The 23,386-nt window shown below is 41.8% G+C and overlaps 1 protein-coding gene and 1 long non-coding RNA gene across 12 annotated transcripts in view; both read left to right on the top strand.

Moving 5' to 3' along the window:
* The window catches only part of phactr4a (phosphatase and actin regulator 4a), a 39,441-nt gene extending 36,571 nt beyond the window's left edge, over nucleotides 1-2,870 (top strand). For all 11 annotated transcript variants that reach the window (XM_086279342.1, XM_086279343.1, XM_086279341.1 and 8 more), the window contains 4 exons: nucleotides 707-768; nucleotides 876-1,013; nucleotides 1,502-1,578; nucleotides 1,723-2,870. In XM_086279342.1, coding sequence (XP_086135468.1) covers nucleotides 707-768; nucleotides 876-1,013; nucleotides 1,502-1,578; nucleotides 1,723-1,738 — 293 coding nt within the window. In that variant the 3' untranslated portion in view covers nucleotides 1,739-2,870. The remainder of the gene's footprint in view (nucleotides 1-706; nucleotides 769-875; nucleotides 1,014-1,501; nucleotides 1,579-1,722) is intronic.
* Nucleotides 2,871-20,966: 18,096 nt separating this feature from the next.
* On the top strand, nucleotides 20,967-22,917 carry LOC147304401 (uncharacterized). The gene is made up of 4 exons (XR_015126846.1): nucleotides 20,967-21,024; nucleotides 22,144-22,291; nucleotides 22,397-22,485; nucleotides 22,656-22,917. It is a non-coding gene; the product is annotated as an uncharacterized LOC147304401 (long non-coding RNA).
* Nucleotides 22,918-23,386: the final 469 nt, after the last annotated feature.

Genomic DNA, 23,386 nt, shown 5'->3' on the forward strand with positions numbered 1-23,386 from the left:
CAGCACTCACAGGAGTCCTGTCCTGTGGAAGACGAGCTATAGGATCCGTGAAAGATTGGTCAGATGCTACCATCACCACGGCTTCATGCGAACGTGTAGGGGAAACCCTGGGTTAACCTCTGTGTGACTGCTTGTCCTGATCGCCACTGTTAGCTTAAATGAACCCAGAGAGTGGAACGATGCCCGGAGCCTAGTGAACTCAGTACAGGCCCAAACCTGTGGTGGTTGTTCCCAACAGGGATGTTGTAGAGTGAGTGCCCTCCGATGGACAAACTGCCTCAAGTATTTCAACACTTCTATATTTTTTGCCTGAATTAACAAATATATAACCCAGGTTTCTGAAATAAGAAACCATTGCTTACATGTTAAAACACAAGAACGGAAAGTTCAAAACTATGAGGAGCAGATTATCTGTGGTAGATCACTGATGCAGCATCACTGTGATGCTGAGTGCGATTCCAGGTTTAATACTTCTCAGAATCTGTCAGCAAGTTTGCAAGGATTCATTCTGCCCCGCTGCAGCTCACTTGTCCTCAGATGACTCTACAGAACTGATGCTCCTCAGCGTGCTAAAAACAATGCAGTGCCTTGTGCAGAGCCAGGCAGTGATTAAAGATTCCAGTGAGGGCAGTGTGCTGACAGCAGCTCAGGTGAAATCTATCTGTAGTGTTTCCCTATCTCATGGAATGTGCTCTCCTCCCCACAGCCAAGAACGAAGTGGACCGACGGCTGGAGAGAAGCGAGATCAAGCGGAGGCTCACCAGAAAGGTTAGGATACAATAAAGTGACTTTATCTTTAATGTGAGAGCTTGTTTCTGTTGCTGCTGTTGTTGTGAACAAGAAACTGACAGCAGCCTTGTCCATTCTACCATCAGCTGTCTCAGAGACCCACAGTGGCCGAGCTTCAAGCCAGGAAGATCCTGCGTTTCCATGAGTACGTCGAAAGCACCCACGCTGAGGACTACGATCGCAGAGCAGACAAGCCGTGGACGAAGCTAACACCTGCTGATAAGGTGAGAGACTTCACCTTCTAACGCATCTCTTTATCGTGACAGGCCTCCTGTGGTTTGGAGCTTCTCAGCAGTGGGTAGCTTAAACATTGCAAGTATTTTACCACTCTGAGGATTTGCATTCCAAGCAGATTTGGTAACAAAGAAGGATCCCTGGAATGCAGCACAGGTACTGCATAATGGCTGGGTTTAGACTTACCAGGTGAATTACCGAGCCAAGTGAAGCGTGTTAGGGAGAGAGGGGAAACTGGAATATGGCATGATATCAAATACAGATTGAGTTTGTTCGAAAAGTGTGTGTGTGTGTGTGTGTGTGTGTGTGTGTGTGTGTGTGTGTGTCTCTTGTTTGTGGAGCATTAAGAGTTGAGGAATCATCAAAATACATGAAGCTTTGATCCGTTGCTGCCTTTCTTCTCCTGTGCTCTACTGTAAACGGATAAAAGCCGTTCCCACTGAAGCGCTCTCTCTTTCATGTCTCCTCCTCTTCTCAGGCTGCTATCCGCAAGGAGCTCAACGAATTCAAGAGTTCAGAGATGGAGGTCCACGAAGAGAGCAGGATCTATACCCGGTCAGGCTCACATATAGCTCTCATTAAACATTCATCCCAGCTGTTTTTCAGCTTTATTCAGCACATCAATTCTTTCTGTACTATTTGCTATTTTTGAGTGTAGCGTCTAGACTGACCTCTTGACTTTTCCTCTCTTTCCTCCAGGTTTCATCGGCCTTAGTTCTCCGTGCCGACCAGTATAGCACTTAAACTGGGGGGAACGAGGCGGTACAAACTGAATATGTGGTCCCCTTTGGTCCATTTTATGTATATATATATATATATATATATATATATATATCTTTTTTTAAAATCCATGCCTGCTAACCTGCTGAAGACGGCGTCACTAAATGGAACAAGGACTTAAGGAGCCACACATCTGTTCACCCACAGTGAGGTCTAAGGCAGATCTGACACTGTGGAATTCAGGAAAGGAGGAGTTTGTCGGTGCATCCATGTTGGAGGCGCACGGTGCCAACACTAAAAAGGGCGAGCGCCACGTGCGAACATCCCCGTTGTATTGGGGACTCAGACACTGACCTTGAAGGGGGTAAATCTCTTCCCGATGCCTTCATGAATATATTCTCCCTTTCTTCCAGAACAGAAAGACTGTGCACACAAAGCGGTTCATATTAGCACTGTTGATGGTACCACTAAACTGACTAGTTTAAAAACTGTTTATTTGAGTGTACCCAAAGGTGCCACACAGCACCTGCCTTACTACTGAAATCATCGAAGACCTAAAATAATGAAAGGCTCAGACAAAATGTGAAAGACTTATTTACAACTGAGTCGTCACTTTGTTTGAATCAACAACATATTGATACTTACTGACAGTGACACATAATATCCTAATGTGTGCATTTTACTGTACTTTGCTGATCATGTAGTTGATTCTCATGGGACATATCCCTAGATCATTTTTTAATAAGGCTCCTTATGTTCCTTAATCAGGTATATCGAAAACTATAAAGTTTTTGAACCTCTAATTAAACTATGTCTATAACTGAATTATTCACAGCATGAAAATGTACATATTTTTATTTTCCTGGCTGTTTTATGGTACTTTGTATATGCCATAGGTGGCTGCTATTGTATAGATCAATCGTGTAGATTTGATTTACTTTGTATTGTAAACTACTGACATGCAACACTGACATGTTTTAATTCTAAAGTATTTCTCAGATATTATCTCCTAGTAGTAATGGTACTTTTTTTTTTTTTTTTTTGATACAGAGACCATTAAACTGTTTTCCAACAACACTGAATAACTGTACAATCCGCTCAGAAAATAAAATGTGATTTGTCATGCAGTCCAGTGAGATTATTTAAGTCTCTTCATGCCTCTGTCTGCTGATGACATGGATGCAAATAAAGCAGAAATGTGTGAATGGGAGGGATATAGCCTTTTAAAATGACCAGATGAGGGCAGTGTTATAAAGATGTGCTATATAAATAAGTCACCACCATCTGAGCCTAAAGACAACAGACAGTTAAGCCATGATTAGAATATTTTCTTCCCTCCATGTAGTGGATCTGTCTTTAGAAAAGTGCAGCTGATGTCTCTTTGACAAAACACAATTATTTGTCTCTCTAACCCGTGATAACACCTGTGATAGCAGTTTGTAGTAAATGGACAGTCACAGTAGCGGCTCTATTCTACAGTAGAAATACTGAGTGATTGTCAGAGTGAACTGACAGTAAAAATCTCGTTTCCAACAAAAACAGCAGTATATCCTACTTAACAGTAAAATGTTTTCATGTACACAGGATACACTGATCAGACATAACATTATGGCAGGTGAAGTGAATTACACTGATTTTCTCTTCATCATGGCACCCGTTAGTGGGTGGGATATATTAGGGAGGAAGTGACGTGCAGGAAACATGAGCGGGCGTAAGGATTTTGGCGAGTTTGACATGGGCCAAGTTGTGTGACATCACAGTTTATTGTGTATGGAGCTGCAGACCTTTCAACACCGAAAGCACCGACATTGGGCATGTTTACATCAGAACTGGACCATGGAGCAATGGAAGAAGGTGCCCTGGTCTGATTAATCATGTTTTCTTGTAAGTGGATGGCCAGGTCCATGTGTATCCCTTATCAATGGAAAACCTGGCACCAGGATACACTATGGGAAGAAGGCAAGCCAACAGTGGCAGTGTGATGCTTTCAGCAATGTTCTGCTGGGATCCTGCCATCCATGTTGATGTTGCTTTGATATAGGTGATACAGTATTATGAGGTCTTTAAGGTAAGATGAGGGCTGATTATTCAAGACTTTGTCTGTGAGGAGAATGATTTTAATTTAACAGGGAGCAAATGAAGAGAAGCCAATATGGGAGGAACATGCCCTCTATTTTCAGTCCCTTTCAAAAAGAGAAACATACTTATTCCATATTGAGTTATCTTCTCAGCAGAAGATGATGTTACTGTTGTTATAAGTTAAAAGAAAAAAAATCTTTCTTCCAGAAAACCACATTATTGTCACACATTCTTTGATCATGACTGCACAGAATTGGGATTGAAAGTGCAAAGTCATTTAATGTATACAATATTCAGTATGCCTGAATAGTTAAAGTTGCAGTTAACTGAGTTCTTGATTTGCTGAACTGTCTCTGACAGAAGACTCAGGCCAGACATAACCAATCATTTCAATATATCTTTCACATACGGCCCTATGAAACCATAGCTATCCCCCCCTGGTGGCCATAGTAAACTATACTGTCTACAGTGTTGATGTTGCTTTGATATGTACCACCTACTTGGGTATTGTTGCAGACCATGTACACCCTCATGGAAACGGTATTCCCTTCAGCAGGATAATGCACCCTGCCACAGAGCAAGAATGATTCAGGAATGGTTTGAGGAACACAACAGTGAGTCTGAGGTGCTGACTTAGACCCCAAAAGCTCAACCCAGTAAAGCCCTGAGGATGAACTGGACAAACAAGGCTGATCCATGGAGGTCCCACACTTCAAATTACTGGGCTTTAAGGATCTGTTGCTAGATATCACAGCACCCATTCAGCACTCCTTCATGGGTCTAGTGGAGTCCATGCCTTGACAGGTCAGGGGTGTTTAAACAGCAAAAGGGGCAGCGACACAATATTGGACAGGTGATTCTTTCTATGGATCTTCTAACCTTGTCAAAAAGTACAGAAATTTGAATGCTTGTAATACAACATTTTGCTAAACATTGAACACATCAGTACCAAATAACTCGACACAATATGAGCAATATTATCATATTTGGACCACAGATCATATAAAACAAGGAACGCAGCCACCCATTGGTTGGTGAAATGTTGATCTGACGGCTCAAGCTCAGCATTTTCTCTGTCCCCATCTTGGTGTTTCGAAACCGGGTGTAACATAGAAGCATCTTATTGCAGGCTCCCTGGCAAATGATTAATCGAATCACAAGTCATTTGTCAACAAACACCCTGGATAATCCACCTTTCTGACACTTACAATAACAAAATTTATAAAATGGATGATGTTTTATTCGATCTGACCTGAAATGACTGAACCCATCAGGACTGAGGTCAAAGTCGAGGGCTGTTCTCACACTTCCATAAGACTGAAAGTCTTATTACTCTGGAATAAAATAAAGATAGCAACCTACTTGTAACTAAGAGAAATTGGTGATTGCACTGAATTTTTCTGTTACTGCTTTTGGTGACCACATTGCAACCCTTGGGCTATCGCTTTCAGCTTGTGAGGTAATTGCACTGTTCACCTGGTGGGAAGCAATCTGTCTTTAGACAATCACAGACCAACTTGGACTGTCTGCAGTTAATCACAGACAGACTGGCAAAAGTTTGCAAATAATTGCTTTCTACTTTACTGCAGAAAAACTGCCACATGAGTTAATCACTCTATCATCACAAACACATTGCATTAACTGCCATCTTGACCCTATTCAGCTGCAAATTCATAGCAGAATGATTCAAACTTAAAGTCATTTTCACACCTTCTTGACACACCAAAGTTGCTTTGATGACAGGAACTGACTGTGAGCAGTTACCAACCTGGTTGCCTTTTTCAATGCAACCTTTTCAAAGGCAGGGAAACTGCAGATTCATTGCAGACAGATGTGATAATTTTGGTTATGCTGCGGTTGTGGAGGTAAGCACAGACGACATGGAGCTCTTAGTTCTCACTTCAGCTTTATTTCTTTTTTCACATCAACTGAACACTTCGTGCCACAAAACTCAGCAACACACTTCCTCAACACTGGGTGTGAGTGGAGCCCTCTAGTGCTCCACCACACAGTCACATTATTTTGCCTAGTGTGACTATAGTGCACAAATGTCCATGCTCTGACTTGGGAGGTATAAACACAATAATCAAGCAGACCCAAAGGACCTCTGCATCACTGGCCATGCGCTCAGCACACGCTGTTGGTATTCCTAACAAAGCGATTGCAGAGCGTCTCAGATGTAATGCAGTTTCTTGTGACTGAGTTATCCCATAATCAGTCTGTAGGTGTTATTTCCTTTGCAAGTTTAATTAGCATGATCATGGTCACAAGTAGCTTCAAATGTTGAGAATATATCTCTCATTAAGAAAGAATATTTACTGTAACCCTGATATTATATTAGTAAGATCATGTTTAAGTATTAGTTTAATTGCAGCACACATACTGTTCTGCAATAATTCTACCCAGATGTATTAAAAATGAGTCAAAGCACTAATCTTTGACTTCTTTTTGCTCTGTAACTGTTGCTAGTTTTGCAATCTTTATGCCATACTATTAGCAACCCTGTAAGCTGTGAGGTGTGGATGCCAATTCAAGGTCTACAGAGACCTCTTGTGAACATTCAGTTCAGTTCAGTTCTTTATTTATTTATAACGTGCGAAATCACAGCAACAATCACATCAAGGTACATTATACTATAAAATAAACCCCAATGATCAGACAGTCCGCAATGAGAAAGCACATGGCGACAGTGGGAAAGAAAAACTCTCTTTTAACAGGAAGAAACCTCCAGCAGAACCTGGCTCAGGGAGGGGCGGCCATATGCTATGACTGGTTGGAGGTAATTCGAGGAAGACGGGACAAAGATGCTGTGGAAAAGATTAATAATAACTAATGACTAAATGCAGAGAAGTTTATAAGCACATGGAGTAAAAAGGGTGAGTGAAGAAGAAAAACTCAACATGCTGCATCATGGGCAGCCTAGGCCTTTTTGCAAAATAACTAAGGGATGATTCAGGGTCACCTGATCGAGCCCAAACTATATGCTTAGACATCTTAAAAGTAGAGAGTGTGTCTGTCTCCCATATTGGGGTGATACAGTACTATGGGGTCTTTAAGGTAAGATGAGGGCTGATTATTCAAGACTTTGTCTGTGAGGAGAATGATTTTAATTTAACAGGGAGCAAATGAAGAGAAGCCAATATGGGAGGAACATGCCCTCTATTTTCAGTCCCTTTCAAAAAGAGAAACATACTTATTCCATATTGAGTTATCTTCTCAGCAGAAGATGATGTTACTGTTGTTATAAGTTAAAAGAAAAAAAATCTTTCTTCCAGAAAACCACATTATTGTCACACATTCTTTGATCATGACTGCACAGAATTGGGATTGAAAGTGCAAAGTCATTTAATGTATACAATATTCAGTATGCCTGAATAGTTAAAGTTGCAGTTAACTGAGTTCTTGATTTGCTGACAGAAGACTCAGGCCAGACATAACCAATCATTTCAATATATCTTTCACATACGGCCCTATGAAACCATAGCTATCGCCCCCTGGTGGCCGTAGTAAACTGTGTCGTGTTGGTGTTAAGGCATTCAACTTGTATTAGCTGTTGGATACCAGTGCTGCTGCTCTATGATTTGATCACTCAGCACAAAAATGTAATTGTCATTTGCTGATTTGGTATTACGTTGAGTTTGTATTTGCTGTCACTGCCACAGAGAGTGATGCTGCCACTGAGTCTCACACCCTGGCTAGTAGCAATGTCTTGCTTTTGTGAGGGAAGGCTAACCTTTAATCAGCAGTAGCTAAAAATCTTCAGGTTCAGTTTACTGTTCCACTCTCAACACTGCCACAGCATTTATTTATTTTTATTCCCAGAGCAACAATTTACAGACAAAAAAGTTCCAGAATGTCATTCTACACCGAGCCGGCAAACAGCACACTGAAAGAGTTAAAGACTAGCTGTTGAGAACATTGTGGAGCACTTATAGGTAAAATTTCTGTGCACATAAGAATTTGATAAAACAAACAGTTTGATCACCTGCTAACTCAAAGCATTCTTTTTCATTTTAGAGGCAGCTGGTTCGATGAACACCGCACAAGATAGAGCTGAAAGTTCTTTATCAGTTAGTAAGTGCCTCTGTGTGCTTTGACACAGATCAGAATATGTCATAGCACGGGGACAACGAGTCACCCTGTGGGTTTGATAAGGAGTCTGCAGTCCTTTGCAGGAGGACTTCAATAAATCCTCTAAAGACATTAGCCTTGAGCGTGTGGGTCCTTATCAATACGCTGTCATCAGTAAATTGCTTAGCTAGTTACCACAACGTCAACCTTTGTGCACACTTTGACGCCATGGCAAATAGAGTGTGCATGCATAGGACTAATTAATCTGCTGACATCTTGGCCAGAGGTCAGAGAAGAACCACAGCAGTATACTGTTGTTGTTGTTTTTTTTTATACAGCCATTATCTGTTTTCTAGCTTCATGGGATGGCAATGACTCGTCTATGAAGCACTGATGTTCCCCAAAGCACAGCCAATCTCAAATCTTCACTGTACTCAAAATGAAGGAAAAAGTTATGTCTTTGCTTGAAAATTTTATTCAAAAAACATAAACAACACAGGCTGTTGGTTATAAACAACTAATGCTACCCAGTCATAATGCCAATGCTGTGGTTGGCTTTGACATGTCATTATCATAATTCAAGCCAATCTTGTCCAGTTGTATGTGGCACTAATATTAATAATAAAGTAATAATAATAGTACAGTCCAATGACACACTATTGGCTGACACAGCATTTTGGAAACCCAGAGCTACAGAAAAGTTATATTTACCATTTAGTAAGTATGAATATTTAATGACATCTATTTTGCTTATCAGAGTCTATTATAACTGACTCCACTTTCCCTATAGAAAATAATAAAGTGAGAAAATGGGTTTTATTTATATATTATTTCTTTATTTACATATTTATTTATAAATATACATAATCACTGTAAATGGAGAAAACTGTAGGAAGCAAAAATAATGTATCTTGCAGCTGCTGTATTTCTGAATAAATAACATTACATTTTAAATGAGAAGGTTTGTTTTCAATCTTTATATTATGATGATTATGACAATTCTACCTGAAACTGGTGTAAAGCATTTTCCATATATTAGACTGGATAGCCTTTATTGTCTACCTATCTATGAAGGGAGACAAACTCTGCTTTGTTTTTCAGAAAACAGTGAATACATAATTAGCTGGAGTGCTGGCAACTGTTTATTGCTGAGTTGTGATGCGTTCATCTAGACTTGGAGGGAGAATGAGCTGAACCTGTCCTCCTCCTGGATGATGCTAAACATGGCTGCTGCAGGGACTATGAAAATTAGATGTCCAGTTTGTCTTCCTGGGGACCAGTCGAGGCACGGAGTTATTTTGGCAAGCAGCAACATTTAGACGAAGGGACAAGTCATAATCTAACCACAGTCCTAGTGCATCAATGTCATCTGGTTGGAATTAGTTTTCAGTACGGGATTTGGGATCTTAAAGATGAAAGAGATTATTTTTCTTTTATGCCCCAGATGGAGGCTTCTAGCTACCAAATCCCAGGTTCTGTCAGCAAAGGGCTCCATCCTGATCACCTTGTGTTGCTGCAGCTGACAAATCATAAAATGAGGACATTGCTCAAATGACAGTAAGGCTGCTGAGAAGCTGATGGGAGGTAATAATTACATTTTATGAAAATTAACAAAGCCTCGTGCCACTCTCAGTCACCAGTCAGCTCACAGTGCTCATGGACATGGATCATTGGGAAAATGTGTTCTGTGGTATCATGAGGTGGAACATTGAGGCTGAACAGCAACACATTTCTGTAAAACATGCTCTTGGTGTCTCGCAGGTAGACTATGCAGTTCTGACCAGGATGCACTTTTACAACCTCCAAGGTTGTCTGACCACACTGTTTTCTGATGATGTTCTCAAGTCCAGTGCTGATCTGTGCAAAGTGGGAGCAAGAAACTCAACAGATGATTGTTACCACCTTAAACCACCTTAAAAACAACGCAAAGGGGCAAGAGTTGATCAAACCCCTTTCTTGTTTCAAACCCTTGCGTGCCAATGCTGGTGTTATCTGTTTTTTCAAAGGTCAAATTTGTACCTTAGCCAGAAATCTGGACACATGATACCACTGAAGTGCAAACTCACCCATCTGTTGTTAGGAGCAGTGAATGGGGTGGGTTGTAGATAAAAGCAACGTGCTTACAACCTCTACATTTTTGATTTGTGTTTCTTGACTCACACCTTCCCATTATTTTTGTATCCATAAACTTGATATTTCACCTCTTACATGCTTATAGACAATAAATATTTCCTTCTGTTAAAAGGTGAAAGATTTGGAGGTTGACAGGGGATTTATGGTGGAGGGTATAATTTCCCAACTCTCACCAGAGACCCAAGTTTACAGATACACATACATCAATAATGTATGTTTTTAAATTTATTATCAATTCAGAATGTTTTACCTGGTCAGGTTTAGGCACTCAGGATTTGCCTTTAAGTGGCTGCTACTTCAGTGGCACGTCCCCACTGTGGAAAACATGTGTGCTGCAGACATGAAATAAACTTCCTAATGACATATATGAGTTCCAGTTTGTGCAGACTCATTTTCGCACACATCCTCATACACCTCCCACTCACTCTATAAACAAAGTTGACCTTGAAGACCATGCTGGATATAAAGCAAAATTTAATTGATTGTTAACACGACCCCACTCTACACCCTACAAAGTTATATCTCGTTGTATTATCAGATGTCAATCCATTCTGTCTGATAATATTTAGAAAGTACATGGTGAATACAAAAGTACAAAAGGGTATTAGGGCCACACTAAAGAAAAAAATGCATTGCACTTAAAAACAAACAAACAAACAAAATAAACCATTGTGACAATAAAGCACCAGTTCACAACAAAAGTTACCTTGAGAGGCTTTGTATTATAAAATAAAGAACCTCCAATCATAGAGAGAAAAGCCCAAAAGTCCGATGGTTCCTTGTGAGTGAGAAATTTGCAACGGCAGAAAAGAAGAACTCCCGATCAACAGGAAGACCTTTGTCAGGAAGAGGCTCAGGGAAAGACGGCAGCAGTTGCATTGTTATTCATCAACTCATGTAATTGACTCTTGTTCATTCACGCCACATTGCACGGCGGGAATTAGGCCGATCCTTAGAAATATCCTTTTCATAAAAGAGAGGCACATAATCAAATCTGACAGTGCTGAAAGCTTTTTCTTATCTATCCAGCCAGACTGAAACCAAAGTGTATATCACACAAGGTGTTCCAGATCTCTATTGTGAGCCTTCCATTTGCCTGAGCTTTCATCTGGCTGCTGGAAACTTCAGCACATAAGACTGAATGGGAGCCTTTTGGACTGAGAGCCCTTGTGGGAAAAAAAAGAAAAAATGAGTGTAACAGAAAGAATGGGAACTGCTCAGAAAGACAGCGAGAGCATAGCACTGGAGTCAGAAAGAGTGAAAATAGTATGAGAAAGTAAGGAAGTAGAAAAATATGGGTTCAAGCTTGTGTGTTTATATAGACCCTTTCCCCATAAGGCCTGACTACTTCTAAGCAAAATGGATTTCCAATGGCAATGTATTAGATATTGCATTAAGCAGGGAACACTCTGTTACCCTGCTGCAAAAATTGAATATATTTTGCAAAATGCAGGAAGCCTCCTTCATTCCAGCCATGCTTTTCACAAAGCAGCTGGCTATTTTGTGAGAAGTTCTTCATGGCTTTTTTTTCTTGTGTGTTTAACTGCTTACATTTTAGCGTCCTCCTGTCCTTTTTAAAATTCCTGGGGAGCTTCAGGGAGGAAGTGCTCAAACAGGCGTGACAGTAACTGTGGTGTAATTAGAGGACTGCTGGTCCATGCTGAGCAATCTAGACAAATTAGCAAAGCTTTGTTGAATTCTCTGTCCTCAGGGTCCCCACAGGAAGTAAACACATAATATGCTGAACTCACTTATTGCTGAATCACAGACTATCTTGTGACTGACACGTGGGGTTTCCTTTGCTCGCTGAAATACGACAGCTTTGTGATAAAAAGAAATAGAGCTTTGGCTTGAAGTGAAAACACAAATATTCAAGGTAGCAGTGATGTAGGTGTTTGCGTATTTGTTCCAGACTGCTGGAATTCTCCTGGTTTGCTCTGTGAGTCAAACAATTCCTGCTGGAATCTTTGTCAACATACTTAATGTCCTAAAATCGAGGGTCTTGAGCTTGAGTGCCATCTAAATTCTTTTAACAGACCACCGTATAACACGATAGCAGAGTTAGCCTGCTATCTTGCTAGCCTGGTTTACGCAGATTCAGACTCCCTGAGGGTGGCATGAGGTTCTGATGTCCTTCAGTGGGACCTGTCCTCACAGACCAGTGCCATGCAGCTCAATTTGTAAGAGAGCACTAGAAGTGGCAGAGCAGCCACTAATGCCCATTCTCTTCATAAATGAGAGCAGGTTCACACTGAGCACATCTGACAGATGTGAACCACTCCAGAGATGATGAGGTTATGCTGTCTGCAACATTATCTGTGAAGGGAATGGGGCACCCTGTTGCAGACCTGCCAGTCTGATGGCTTCCCTGTCTCTAGTGTGTGTTTATTTTAAGTACAAGATGTCAAGGTCTGCGGAGGCAGACCGTGCGGAAAGGTGTGTGGTGGACCCAGGTGCGAACACAAACGAGGATGCAGGAGTGGATTCCAACCAAAACGAGCCTTTTATTATGGCTGAAAACTCATGGAAAAGAACAACAAAGTAACTGAGGGAAAACCTGAACATAGACTGGGAAACTATGACTCTAATGAGATTTAGACTGCAAAATACAAACTATGGCTGGGATACTATGACAAGGGGTAGGGGAGATAACACAGACGACGCGAGACAGACTGTATGAAACACAGAGACTAAATACACATGAGGGATGATCAGGGGAAGTGGCCACACATGGGAACACAGCTGACACACATGAACTTAACGACAGGACAGAAGGAGTGAAACTGAATACACTGACCGTGAATACAGACTTTCAAAGTAAAACAGGAAACATGGAGATTAGACAAGACACATGAACCGGGGAGACGTAGTACAGGGGAGATGACATAACCACACGAAGGGCAAGGGAGACTTAATACACGGGTAGTATGTACAAATGGCTGGACTGCCTTAGTGACCCTAAACAAAGAATAAACATCAAAATAGGCTAAAACACAAAACACTGGGTCGCACGACCCAGGACCATGACAATACCCCCCCCTCAAGGGCTGGCTCCCGACAGCCCAAAACCGAGAAACCAAACAAAAACAGAAAAACCCCACCCAGGGCGGGAGGCGGGGGACCAGGACGGAGGGACCAGAACAGGAAACAAAACGAACAACAGAACACACAGGAGCACAAGACCAAAGTCAAAACAAAGTTCAGGGGGCCGACCCAGAGCCCACAGGCACAAGAGTACACGGGTCACATGGTCGGGGGGCCGACCAGGCGGGCGGCACAGGTGACAGAGCCGGTCCGGAGGCCGGCCGCGCAGAAGGCAGCGGCGGCGACGAAGGCGACGGAGCAGTTCAGGAGGCCGGCCGCGCGGAAGGCAGCGGCGGCGACGAAGGCGACGACGGAGCAGTTCAGGGGGCCGGCCGCGCGGAAGGCAGCGGCGACGGAGCAGTGTCAGGCGCACTGGCCGAGGCCCGGTGGACACAGGACCAGACGAGGCTGAAGACTCCGATGAGGCTGGACCAGACGAGGCAGACGACTCCGATGAGGCCGGACCAGACGACTCCGATGAGGCCGGACCAGACGACGACTCCGAGGCTGCAGCCGACGACGACTCCGAGGCTGCAGCCGACGACGACTCCGAGGCCGCAGCAGACGACGACTCCGAGGCCGGAGCAGACGACGCAGAAGGTGGCTGGATGGGCGGCTCGGGCCCCCCAGCCGACGTGGCATGGTGCTGGACGGGCTCCTCGGGCCCCCCAGCAGACGTGGCATGGTGCTGGACGGGCTCCTCGGGCCCTCCAGCAGACGTGGCAGGTTGCTGGACGGGCCCCTCGGGCCCTCCAGCTGAGACATGAGGCTGAACGGGCCCCTCGGACCCTCCAGCGGAGACATGAGGCTGAACGGGCCCCTCGGACCCTCCAGCTGACGAGACATGAGGCCGGAGGGGCTCCTCGGGCCCTCCAGCTGGCATGACGTGAAGTGGTGTGGATGCTGCAGGATGCCGGATAGGCACACCCGGGCATCCAGCAGCAGGCGCAGGGTGAACAGTTAAGGAGGCCCCCGGCTGGACCGGGAGCAGGGCTGCCACCTGGACAGGGAGCAGAGCAGGAGGCTGTCGTGGTGGCGATGACTCTCTTGAGCCTCCAATGGAAACAGGAGCCGGTGCAGGCGCCTGCAGAGCGACAACCGCTCCCACCTGAGCGCCGAGGCTGGGTGCGGAGCTCAGCTGTGTACTGACTGGCATAACCTTGGGAACCCACCTGGGTGTAGGAACAAACCGGACGGCAGCCATTCCCGCCTGGGGTGTAAACGCAGGATATGGCTGACCTCCGGCTGCCCTGACCCTGGTGGTGGGAGCTAGCTCAGGTGCTGGCTGGGTGTCCACTGCCTCTACCTGGAGATCAGACGCAGGTGAGAGGTCAGGTAACGCCACAGCCACCCTGGGATTGAGCACGAAGCTCCGGACACTGTCCTTGGCAGAAGTAAGCAGAGGAGCAACGACAGACAAGGACCTTGATGTCTCTAAGTCCTTAACACAGCCCGAATTGTCCTTAGTTGCCCTTCTTGGGGAGCTAAACACTCCTTCTGTCTTGGAGCACGATTCAAACAATATTTCAGACCAGAAGCAAGGTGGCTCAGTGACACAAGTGACAGTTATGTCAAGGTCTGCGGAGGCAGACCGTGCGGAAAGGTGTGTGGTGGACCCAGGTGCGAACACAAACGAGGATGCAGGAGTGGATTCCAACCAAAACGAGCCTTTTATTATGGCTGAAAACTCATGGAAAAGAACAACAAAGTAACTGAGGGAAAACCTGAACATAGACTGGGAAACTATGACTCTAATGAGATTTAGACTGCAAAATACAAACTATGGCTGGGATACTATGACAAGGGGTAGGGGAGATAACACAGACGACGCGAGACAGACTGTATGAAACACAGAGACTAAATACACATGAGGGATGATCAGGGGAAGTGGCCACACATGGGAACACAGCTGACACACATGAACTTAACGACAGGACAGAAGGAGTGAAACTGAATACACTGACCGTGAATACAGACTTTCAAAGTAAAACAGGAAACATGGAGATTAGACAAGACACATGAACCGGGGAGACGTAGTACAGGGGAGATGACATAACCACACGAAGGGCAAGGGAGACTTAATACACGGGTAGTATGTACAAATGGCTGGACTGCCTTAGTGACCCTAAACAAAGAATAAACATCAAAATAGGCTAAAACACAAAACACTGGGTCGCACGACCCAGGACCATGACACAAGATAAATCAAGCACCATGAAAAATAATGATAGCCACGACACTCACGAAGTCTGGCTCTGACAGCCTGGTCATATACATGCACATGAGCAGCCTGTGTGAAGTCCTTTTGTGGGGTTCTGGTAGTGCTACTCCTGATCAGCTTTGCACAAAGAAGCAGATACTGGCCCTGCTGCTGGTTAGTTGCCTTGCTATGGCCCCGTCCAGCTACTAATAACCATTCTCAGTGCTGGCGGTCTGTAATCTTTAAATTTTATTGTTATGACACTACAATATCTTAATGGGCTGGGACTTAATAATTCAAGGAAAACCTTTTACTCAGAGTATAGCATCAAGTCAATATCTGGAATATTCATCTAGTCAGTTAAGTAGCAGAGGGGGTTCCTAATCTGTATCAGCTTATTCAAAGTAACACCATGTAATTGTTGTTTCATTAGGGTCAGTGTCATGCTGATAGCATGAGGCGATACCTGGACCCTATGAGAGGGATGGAACATCAATACGTGCTATTGTCAGAAGGTTTACGGTCTGCTGTGTGTTCCAGCATCGTCTCAGGAGCATGGAGGAGTTCGCTTGGTACCATACAACATCTGTGATTGTGCACTTTATTCATCTTCATTATTAGTATTTCAGGGAAAATGTTTGTATTCTTAGTCTGTGCTACTGTAATTGTCTAGCTTTACAGAGAGCAATTTCTCCCTGGACACAGGTGGGTAACATGCTTAACAAATATGAATATTTCACTGATTTCACAACACGAGTTTGGTTTAGACATTTAAAGTTGCCAGGTGATGTAACCCACTTATTGTCATTATTTCTGTCTCTGTTCTGTAAATTGCAGCTAAAAACATATATCTTCTTCATCTACATCTATTTGCCTTTTATATCACTCACATCTTAAAAGCAGCAAAGCAAATTACCCATGAAGTAATCTTGAATTCACCTGCCAGCTCTCAGCATCCTCACGTAATTTACCTGCAATGACCAGACGCTAAAAGGATTTGGTAATACTAGGAGATGGCTAGGCTTTCAGTTAGTAAGAACACTATTTATGTGAATGCTTGTTAGTAATACAACATTTTCTTTAGTCAGAGGGAATAAAGCCATCACCTTACACACTGCACTGACATGTGATATTTCTGGCAACTAATCCAAAATATCAGCATTCCAAAACTAGACATTTTCTATGGACTGGATAGTTCATTGTACCAATGTTTCTGATAATCAAACGGATTTAAATATTACACTAGGATAATGTCACGCTACTGGGACTGTAGTTTGTTATAATTTTTTAAACCTTTTAGAAACATGTTGACATTCTCTCAGTTGTAGTTATGTGGGTTTTGTTCACAGTGTATTCTATTCTGCTCTGGGTCTCTGACCCAGTGTTTTGAGTTTGTTTTGGACTCATGATTCTTTCTAATGCATTAAATAGATGTTTAAGTGCTAGCTCTGTATAGTTTAGCTTTCTCTCATGCAATTGAGTATATTTCTAGTTTCTGGCTTTTATTAGTCCTAGTGTTTTGTTATTTGGTCTGTCATGTACCGCTCTGACTGTTTTATCCCTTCAGGTCAACATGTCTGTTTATCCCCAGTCCCAGCCCTGTGAATGTGTAGAATCTTTCCAGCCAATTGCTTCAAAAGGAAGATCACACGAAGCCCTGTTCGACAGTATTTGAAAGTACTGACACCTGCTGGACAATGTACAGCATGTCCTGCTGTGATAATACAGGTGGGCTACATAACAGTCGATATATAAACATATAAACATAATGATGTATCATTTGCAGAATACCCATATGAGGTCCGGTACAGTGGAACCCCGACTTACGAAATTAATTCATTCCCGAGGGTCTTTCGTAAGTCGAAGCACCCATCGCGCCTTTTGAGTGAACGATAGGCTGTAGGCTAATTGCTAACGGCAACAACAATACGTCGTTCAAGCGGAACAGCGAAGCACAAGTACGAAAGCCAAGGGGGTTGCCACATGATTCGGAAGGCATTGTGGGCATTGTAGGCATTCTGGGCTCAGCCAGAGTCAGGGGATTTCGTTACCCGGGCATTTTGCCATAACACCGGCAGAAATATTGCCGTTAAGTGAGTTCGTAACTTGAATTTTTCATTAAATGGGGTATTCGTAAGTCGGGGTACCACTGTATAATATAAATGTATGCACACACACACACACACACACACACACACACACACACACACACACCCCTAACTAACAATCCTCTCTGTGATTGATTTAGGACTTATGTTTTTATTGGGCGATAGGGAGCATTTTAACATACTACTTTTTTGCCTTTTTGGTGGCTCTATAATGTGCTTACAATCTCCTTGCAAGCTGGTGATAAACCTTAGAATCACCTGACATCCAGTTCACTCAAAAAACGAATTCCTGCATCTTTTCAACAGCTCAAATACAAAAAACGAGGCAGTCAAATCATTTCAGAGAAAAGTCACATGATACTCTGAAGAACTCTGAAGCCGTGACACGAGCTTTGTTCGGACACGGACCCTTTACTTGACACGGGCCTCTGGTCTTCAGTGTCAGTTATCACTACTTGCCTGCCGCACAGCAAACTATGACACTTTTCCTTGTTTCAGTTATGACGCATCCCCTGTGTTCTGTTCTGTTTTCTCCTTGTCTCATTAATTAGATTCTGTTCACCTGTGTCTTGTTTTTCCATAGTTGCGTCGTCTCGGCCTAATTGCTCCTTGTGTGTATTTAAGCCAGGGGCGGAGCGTGGGGGTGGCTTACTGGACTTAAGCCCCGGTTGTTTTGTCAGAAGCCCGGGGTCTTTTGGAGTGTAATTTTTTCATAGTTAGATGCCTGGCTGACAACTGTATAAAACAAAAAGTACACACAATATTCGAAGCACATAGTGCACACTGTGGGAATTTACGACTGTGCGTGAATCCCCCCTGATATTGGTATGATCCGAGCTCAGGCACTAAGCAACTGAGCGAGGGGGCGGGGCAGCTGCTGCCTGTGATTGCGCTGTTGGAGAAACGGAGCCAGCCATACTAAGGAGAGCTTAAGTTTGACCAGGTACCAAAGCAAATCATTCGTAGCGTACAAATAATGTAAATATGACGGTGCATCACGAAAGATTGATATGAAACTGATCACTTGACCAATATTACGTTACTTGCTCTTCAAGTGAATCAACAAATGGCGAAATGAAAAGCCGAACAAATGCTATTTTTTTTTAGAGTCTTAGCTTACGTGTGTTTATTTCATATTTTCAGTTCTTACCCTCCCCGACTAAATCGGTTTCAGTTATGTACTGAAATATAAGAATGGACATTAGAGGCTTCTTTCAAAGAAAAAACTCAGGTAAATGTTATTTTATATATTATGCTTTGTATGTTGTTCAGTATATTTCTATGCAAAACAAGAGGGGTTTCAGTACACAGCAGGATATTCACATTTGTAACCAGATATTTACATACACTTTAGGGAGAAAACATAAAACATTTTTACTGTACAACATCAATTTAGAGTAAACTTTTGTTTTAGATAAATATTGAAATATCTTTTGAATTAGTTCAATGTCAGAATAAAGAGAGAGGGATCTGTCTATTTTTATCACTTTCATCAAATTTAGGAGTACATGTACACTAAGTTTATTGTTAATTAATAAGAAAACTCCAGACGATTCCATTCTGAGCTGAAGAAGCTTCTGATAGGTTAGTAGAGTCCATGTGAGTAAATTGGTGGCACACCTGTGGATGCATATAAGGCAAAACACAGAGCCTGTTTCTTTGACATGAGAAAATTAAGAGATGTCAACCAAAACACCAGGAAAAGAACTGTGGAGCTCCATAAGTGTGGCTCAGTTTTGAATACAATTTGGTGCCATTTACAATTAAGAAATACAGATAGTTTCTCTCTTTACTCTTAAAGTTAACAAATGTGTTTTTTACATTTATCAATCTAAAAAAAATATTTAGTCGGATTTGATGTTACAATTAAAAAAGTGTTTGTGTTTTGATCTGAAGAGTACATAAATATGTGGTTTCAACTGTATATTTGATGATTGTCAGCACAAAGAGGGAGAGAGAGGAGAATGAGGACAGAACAGAGATGAACAAGAGCAGGTGAGACACACATGTTAGTCAAATGGTCGTTTACCAAAAGTATCACCGTATCATACACTCTTAGAAAGGATGTGTTAAAAAATGACACAAAAAATGTGTTGTTACACTATTAACACATTTTGTGTAAATTTTAACATAACATGTGTAAGAAAATGTGTAAACATTGAAAAAATGTGTAAAACGCTTAACACACTTGATGTGTTGCACAGTTTAACACATTTTGTGTGTTATTTTCAGAATCTAACAACAGGACCTAAAATTAGCAGCTCAGTAATTTGATGCTAGCCCTGTGTTTAGTGAAATAAATTGTAGATTAACAATGTATTATAACTATATTAACTGAATAAATAAAATGTTTAGTTATTGTTTGTTTTCCTTAATCCTTTCCTCATTACTTTCAACAAATAAAACATTTTATAATGTAATGTGGACCAAGGTGTGTATGGTGTACTAAAATTCTGAAAGAGGATTAATTTTTTATTTCTCAATATGTATGGCATACCAATTAATGGCCATGGCTATACAATCCGGTTGTTCAGTGATGACGCGACGAATCCTACTTCCGGGTCTAAAGTAGTCTGCGTTTAATATGGCTTTTGTGTTGTTAACATGTTTAATGTTATGTATTTTCTTCTATTTGATCTCAAAAAGCTCCTAAAACAGTCAGCGACCACTGTTGACCTCCCTCGGCTTTTATTACCGCTAATCATTTATTTAAGCTCAGTTTTTAAAACCTTACGATGTAACTACAGCCCAGCCCATGCAGCAGTATATGAATGACTAACCTCGTATTGTGGATGGATTATCTCAGTTGTTCTCCTGGCTGAAGTTTGGTCCTTTTACAGCATCCTGCCATGCGATTACATTTGTTCCTGACCACCGAGAACACTCACATTAACTTATCGAGTGGAAAAAAAGTTAGCTTGTTTATATTATGCTAACATAGCTGTGTCGCTAGCGGTCACGTAGCACATCATTATATACCAGCTAGCCCAACTTCAGTAACCCTACAAACGTCACTGCTGTTTAGTTTTCTGTCTTCATTTATGCTGGAAGTGATAGCAGAGCTGTACGTTTTAATTTGTTTCCAAAACCCCGCAGTCAGGACATGCTATATTGTATTTAGATAGAAGCTAGCGAGCTAACTCCCTGCTAACTTCTAACTCCGTTAAATGTCATAAATTCCGTTTTCATGGATGCCTGGATGTTAAACTCAATTGTTACACCTGGTAGAGCAGAACGCTGATCATTTTATTAAAGATGAAAGACTTTAGACAGTTTTTCAACTCTCAGTAATCCCATAGTGATCGTTTGATATATGGACCTGCAGCGGAGTTTAGACCCAGACACGGCTAGTGACGTCAGACTGAACAACCGGATAAGCATAAGTATCCACAAAGAACAGGCTTAATTTTGACCGTAACATGTGAATATAATTGAAGCAAAAGTAGAAAATGAAATGAGTAAGAACACACATGCTTAAAATTGAAACAAATTCTGCCCAGCAACATGACATACCGGCGGCGGGAAGGGGGCGCTATCTTTCGCGCCACTGAGACAAAGGAGACAAAGATGGAGGTTACGTCGCCTAGTATGTTGTCAGACCTTACAGTAAGTATCATTTACCAGTTTATCTTAATGTACTGAAAATATGCCGGGTTTCTGGAAGAATGTGAATTTATATAAAATATAGGAGTTATGTAGGAGTTTAGAGTTTAAGTTAATTACTGCTTAACTATACCTAGCTAACCTTAATGTAACAGTCTTGCTAACATATCCTACTCTTAATTTTATTATTAGTTCTTGGATTTCGTGCCATACTCCATTAGAGTTAATGTGTTTTGGTAGTATTTTTATGTATTACTTTATTCATGTATTTATCTATTTACTTTATTTATGTATTAGAGTATTCAGAAATTGCTCTTAGAACCAGTGTGGTAGTTGGCTAGCGGCTCCGACAGGCATTATGTTGTCTATGAGCAACGCCAGAGTCAGCACCTAACCGTAGCAGTGTTGAGTAAAATGACAATATTGTCCTTAGCTCTGAATATAGCAAATGTAGTTATCACCGCGACCATTCGTTTACTAGCAGAGAATAGGAATAAAGACTGAGTAACTTTAACATGAAATATACCTCATATTGACAGAGATGATTATTTTTTCAAGCAGTTAAAGCAGTTTTTGCATCTAGTATGATTAACTAAAGTATGTGCACATTCTTTTTTAAGGCTTATTGCTGGAAACATGCTCTGATATAGTTTCTTTTTTATGCAGAACTTCTGAGGAAGTAATAGTCAGTGTTATTTAAAAAAGCAAACAACAGCAACTTGACCATGCAAATTATCTTACTTATTTAGCCATGTGTTTCATTTTTTCAGCACACATATGACAACTTAGAATCTGTCAAAGTCCTTGTAACCACTTTTATAGATGAGAAAGAAATTTGTAAAAAAAAAAAAATTCTTATTGTCAGCAGTGCCACAGACATCAGACATCACTATTAGTCAGGATCAGATTTATTCACCAAGTAGCAACTAGAAGATAAAATCAATTTATTTATTATTCAGAATTTCTTTTAGTCATTGCGTTATAATCACGTAGTTAAGAAACCGCCTTCTTCTGCTGCAGCTTTTTGAGTAAACTCGTGCTTTTATGCTCTGTGGAAATTTGCTGTCATGACTTTGAAGATTATTGCAGAGAGGTAAAGTGTCTGGTGTTGCCTTTACACAGTCTACCATTACCACAGAAGAACAAAGTCAACCCCTGAAGTCACTCAGGAAAGCCCCACAGATTCTTAAGGAGTATGAAACCTGTCGGTGCCATCGAGGAGGCTCCTTGTGAAGACTTGCATTGGGGATTTGGTGGAGAGGTGTGGTTAGTAAGTATAGCACTTTACTGTACTTTGTTAAAATTTTGCATTGAATGTTTTCCTTTAAAAATGTTGAAGTGCACAGAAGTAAAAAAGTTTACCTTTGTTTTCCAGTTACCCTCTTAGTGCAGAGAAGCTAACTGTAGCAAAAAGCATCCTCACCACTTTTCCACCCTTAAGTGGCAGGACAGGGGGAAGGATTTGTAAGTAAATTTAGCATTTTAATAATGTAAATTCCACTACATACTGTAAATTGCACTTGTTCCCACTTACTGTGTATCGTTTAACCTTTATCTAATTATTTATTAGAGCTTTTTTTCTCAGTTAAAATTGCTCAGCTGTTACCCATATACCTCTGTCCTTTCTTCCTCAGGAGCATTATTATGATCCAGTCTCTCATTGTGGATTCCTAGAGACTAAACTGCGCAACCTTAGACGGAATCTCGACCAGGGGCAGAGACATTATAAGAAGCGAAAAGTGACAGATGACTGTGGTGAAGACAAGAAGCTCAGGCGAGAGGATGGGAATACCAGCAGCACAGATGAGTGGGTCACCCAAGTTATTGCGGCCCTCAGCTGAGAACCTTCCAATTATCATGTCAGGCATGGAGGAAACATACACCAGTCTCAGAGCCTGGAATATTCTGAGAGTACCCACGGTTTTTGGACATGCCAAGTCTGGTAAGTTGCTTGGTTCTCTGGTAATGGTTTATGTACTCCTTCTCCACTCAGTTGTGTTTTGCATACAAAGTATGTAACAGGAGTCGATACATTGGAGGTATGTTTATGAGCTCCTAGTGAATATTTTGAAAGTTTTATAACTTCAGAGTTTGATCATTACTCCCTGCGCACTGATTACAATGAGCATCACTTTTCACATGGTCCAAAATCTTAGTCGTACCACCAAATGACTATCTAATAGTAGGGACATCAAATGACAATGCAGAAAGTGCTGCTCGTGGAAGTGAAAACCCTACAAAAAATCACCTAAATCTGTATGAAACTCTGCTTTCAGCAGCACTATTTTCAACAAAAAAGCTCTACAGGACAAACCGCAGACAGACAACATAAGAAATTGTCTGCTAGAAAGTTGAACATCAGCTA

Source organism: Aulonocara sp. 'chitande type north' Nkhata Bay, linkage group LG22, assembly GCF_057382095.1.
Source record: "Aulonocara sp. 'chitande type north' Nkhata Bay isolate Kocher_YH1m ecotype deep benthic linkage group LG22, A_spYH_male_GT1.1, whole genome shotgun sequence".
In the NCBI taxonomy this organism is placed as follows: domain Eukaryota; kingdom Metazoa; phylum Chordata; class Actinopteri; order Cichliformes; family Cichlidae; genus Aulonocara; species Aulonocara sp. 'chitande type north' Nkhata Bay.